Source organism: Cucurbita maxima, unplaced genomic scaffold (assembly GCF_002738345.1).
Source record: "Cucurbita maxima cultivar Rimu unplaced genomic scaffold, Cmax_1.0 Cma_Scf00049, whole genome shotgun sequence".
Taxonomy (NCBI): domain Eukaryota; kingdom Viridiplantae; phylum Streptophyta; class Magnoliopsida; order Cucurbitales; family Cucurbitaceae; genus Cucurbita; species Cucurbita maxima.
In genome coordinates, this window is record NW_019272065.1 from 805,199 (window position 1) to 808,874 (window position 3,676).

General features: G+C 31.0%; 1 protein-coding gene across 1 annotated transcript; it reads left to right on the forward strand.

Annotated features, from left to right (window-relative positions):
* The first annotated feature begins 855 nt into the window (after positions 1-855).
* Positions 856-2,153, forward strand: LOC111471194 (probable membrane-associated kinase regulator 4). Its single transcript, XM_023116898.1, has one exon. The coding sequence runs from the start codon at positions 938-940 to the stop codon at positions 1,946-1,948; it is 1,011 nt and encodes a 336-aa protein (XP_022972666.1). The 5' UTR covers positions 856-937; the 3' UTR covers positions 1,949-2,153.
* Positions 2,154-3,676: the final 1,523 nt, after the last annotated feature.

Genomic DNA, 3,676 nt, shown 5'->3' on the forward strand with positions numbered 1-3,676 from the left:
CGCTTAAAATCACTATAAATAAATAATTAAAAATTATTATGCATTTTCAGAAAAATGTATTTTTAAAATACTTTATTAAACAAATAATTTCATTTAATTTTTTTTAGAATCATTACTCTATTCCAAACATTATATAATTGTGAGCACATATATAAGCTTAAATTATTTCATTTTTTTAGCTCAATTTTCAAAAAATAAGATTTTTTTTTAACTTATATATTTAATTTGTATGGTATTATTAAGAACCAATATGATTTAAACCCCATTAATATCCTTAAACTTTGCATTTTACCTAAAAAAAATATTCTTAAATTTTTAAAAGTTTCAAAAATACTTTAACTTTCAAAATTGTTTAAAATAATATATTTTAACTTTCGTGTTTAAAAATCTCTTTTTCAAAAAAAAATTATTAATATCATTCAAATTTTTTAAAATAATAATATATCACGTCTCAAAAATACTTATAAACTTTTCAAAATAACATTAAGACGTTTGTAGATAACCTATAACGGTAATAATGTTTTTGAATTTTTTTATATCAGTAAAGGGTGTATTAAAGATTAATATATTTTTTAATTTTTAAAAAGAGTTAAAAGAAATATATTGATGAAGTTTTTGAAACATTATTAAAACTAAAATTAACGATTTTTTTTTTTATAAATATAATAGTATTATTGAAATTTTTAAAAAATTAAAAAATATTTTTTTTTAGAAAGTGACATTTTTATTAATAATTTAGCCTGTTTGAAATTTTGACAGGTTAAACTAAAAAATCAAAATATTATTTTATCTTAATTTTTACTTTGGGAAAGATAATGTGTATATATGTGTGTGTATATATATATAGATCTCTTTCCTGTTCCCTCCCTGTTTCTCTCCTCCGCCACTCTCTCCCCTCTCTGTTTCTCTCCTCCGCCCTCTCCACCGTCGCACTGTAATGACCACCGTCGAAGATCCATTCGTCGCCCCTCCACCGGAAGAAGATTATATAGACATGGAACTCACCTCTTCCCTTTCTTCCAACTTATTCTGCTATTCCATTGGATCCCCACCGCCGCCGCCGCCGGCGACGGTGGCTACAAGAGATTTCGAGTTCCAAGTCCAAATGACGTCATTCCCAGGCGAAACAGAGGCCAGAACTTCGCCGGCCGATGAACTGTTCTACAAAGGAAAATTACTCCCTCTCCACCTCCCTCCCCGTTTACAAATGATCCAAAAACTCATCCACAGCCCAATCTCCCAAAACCCATCAAGAAAAAACCAATCTTTTTCAGAAAACTTTCAGTTTCCTTTCATCACCATTAAATCTCCACCTCCCGAGTCATACAATTTCTCACTCAGTGAGTCATGCAGACCGAGTTTTGAGCTAAACCCAGATGAGTTTTTGTTACGATTCAAACAGGAAACCCCACCAAGAAAATCATGGTCAAAGAAAATGAAGCAATTCAAGCAATCATCAATGGCTTATTTCACGACTCTGTTCAGTAAATCAGCTTGTTCTAACAAGCTCTGTTCCAAATCTGCGTTCAACGAAGAAACAGAGACCATTTATGAAAACAGGGGAAGTTCAGAAAAGTTCATTAAAGTTACCAAAAAGAACCCTTTTGGTAGAATTGATTATAACAAATGGAAGATCCCAAAAGTTGAGGAATTTCATCACAGAAAGTCATTTTCAGGGGCGATTCAGAGCAGTTCTTCATCTTGTTCTTCAAGTTCTTCATCTCTTTCTTCATCATTTTCGTTTAGTTCAAATGGGTTTTCGGATCTGTTGATGTTCAAGAGAAGTATCAGCTCAAATTCAGAGATTGAGAGCTGCATTGAAGGGGCAATAGCTCACTGTAAACATTCACAAAAGCTGTTTGAATCTCAAGAACAAACATGTTCTCTTTCAGCTTCAAAGATCTTAGCTCGTGGGGATCAAAAAAGTTCAGAGCTTTGCAGGATTTGATGGATACTCTGTTTTTTGAATGCTCTGTTTTTTTGTTTGTGTACAAATTTGTATAGTTGTTTGAGTTGAATCAAACAGCTCTTTGTTTGAATTCTTTGGAGTTTTGTCACTTTTTTGGTTTGATTCTTCTTGGCTGCTTGTTGTAAGTTGTTTTTGTTAGATTAAGCTCTAAATGATAATTAGATTGTTAATTACTTTCTTAAAACATGTCTCTATTTTAATTAGATTGTTGTTGATTATGAACTAGAGGTGTTTTGTACTATTTTATTATTGTTTCAACAATCTGTGGGAGGTGGGCGTGTATCGTCCAATACCCAGAATTTGAATTGGGATTTAGAATAACTACGTCAATTGTCAATGGTCTCGACATTTTCCTATGATATGATTGCGTTTCCTAATTGACCTTGAACTGTTTCTAAGAGTGGAGGCAATCCACCGCTCAATAATGCTCAAAATTTGAGCTGGGATTTGGAACTCGAATTCGACACTTCATAGTCTCGATATTTTTTCTATGGTGTGACTACGTTTTCTAATTGACTTGAACGGTTTCTAAGGGTGGAGGCAATCCACGCCCAATACCCAGAATTTGAACTAGGATTTGGAACCCAAATTCGACACTTAAAAGTCCAAACAAAACATGTTTGTTTTGAAGTTCTTAGGATTAAATACTTGCACAATTTCTTACCCACAATTTTATATGTTCAAAATCAGTTTGATTCAAATATAGTATTAGTTCGTTCATACAACCCTCATTTACTCGAGTCATAGGGGGACTCGAACCTTTGATCTTATACGTTTATAAACCCGAGAATACAAGTGAAGGGCACCCCCTCCCTCCAAAGTAGAAAAAAAAGTGTCCAAAATTTGGGTTCCTTTGGTTCATATTTTCCATAATTATCATAGTTTTTTGAAGTACTCTCTTTTCTCCACTCATTGACAGCTAAAAAGAACACAGAAGTAAACATGTCTATCATGGTCTGCTCAGTAAAACAATTTCTTTTTTAAATAAAAAATATAATAATAAAGTTTTTTTTTTTTTTTTTTTTTTTTTTTTTTTAAAAAAATCTCTCAATTTCATAGATTCCAAATGGTGTCTGAACTGTGAGGCAGCTTTATACAGCTTCACACTCTCAAACAATCAACCATGGAAGAATATCCCAATTTGCATACACTCACAATTTTTTATTTTATTTTATTTTTTTATTTATTTATTTTCTCCCGCTTTAATCACAAGAGAAATTGTGGGGTCCACGTCCGTTGGAAAAAGTATGTGAAAATCTCTTTCTAATAGACGCGTTTTTTAACGATGATACATAACAGACAAAATAAACAATATCGGCTAGCAGTAGGGTTCACGGTTATAAAAAAAAATTTAAAAATTGAGAAAAAAAAAAAAAGAAAAAGAAAAGTTTGATGATTTCCTTACTTAGCTGCCTCACATGCTAAATAGATCTTGAATATATATTTATTTCTTTAAAGGTTATGTTATGATTAAAGTATACAAAATTTGATGTTTGATCCATAAAAATTAAAGCTTTTGAAACATTTTTTAGCGTTTTAATTGTCAAATGAATATAGTTTGATAATTAAAGTGTTTATCGCTTTTTTAGGTTCATGTGAAACTTCAAGATTTTGACGTCTGAGTCAATAATATACGCAGTTAATCCGTTGAATTAATTTTTTTAATGTTATTGTTGCACTCATTTGTTTTTTTTTTTATTTTAAAAA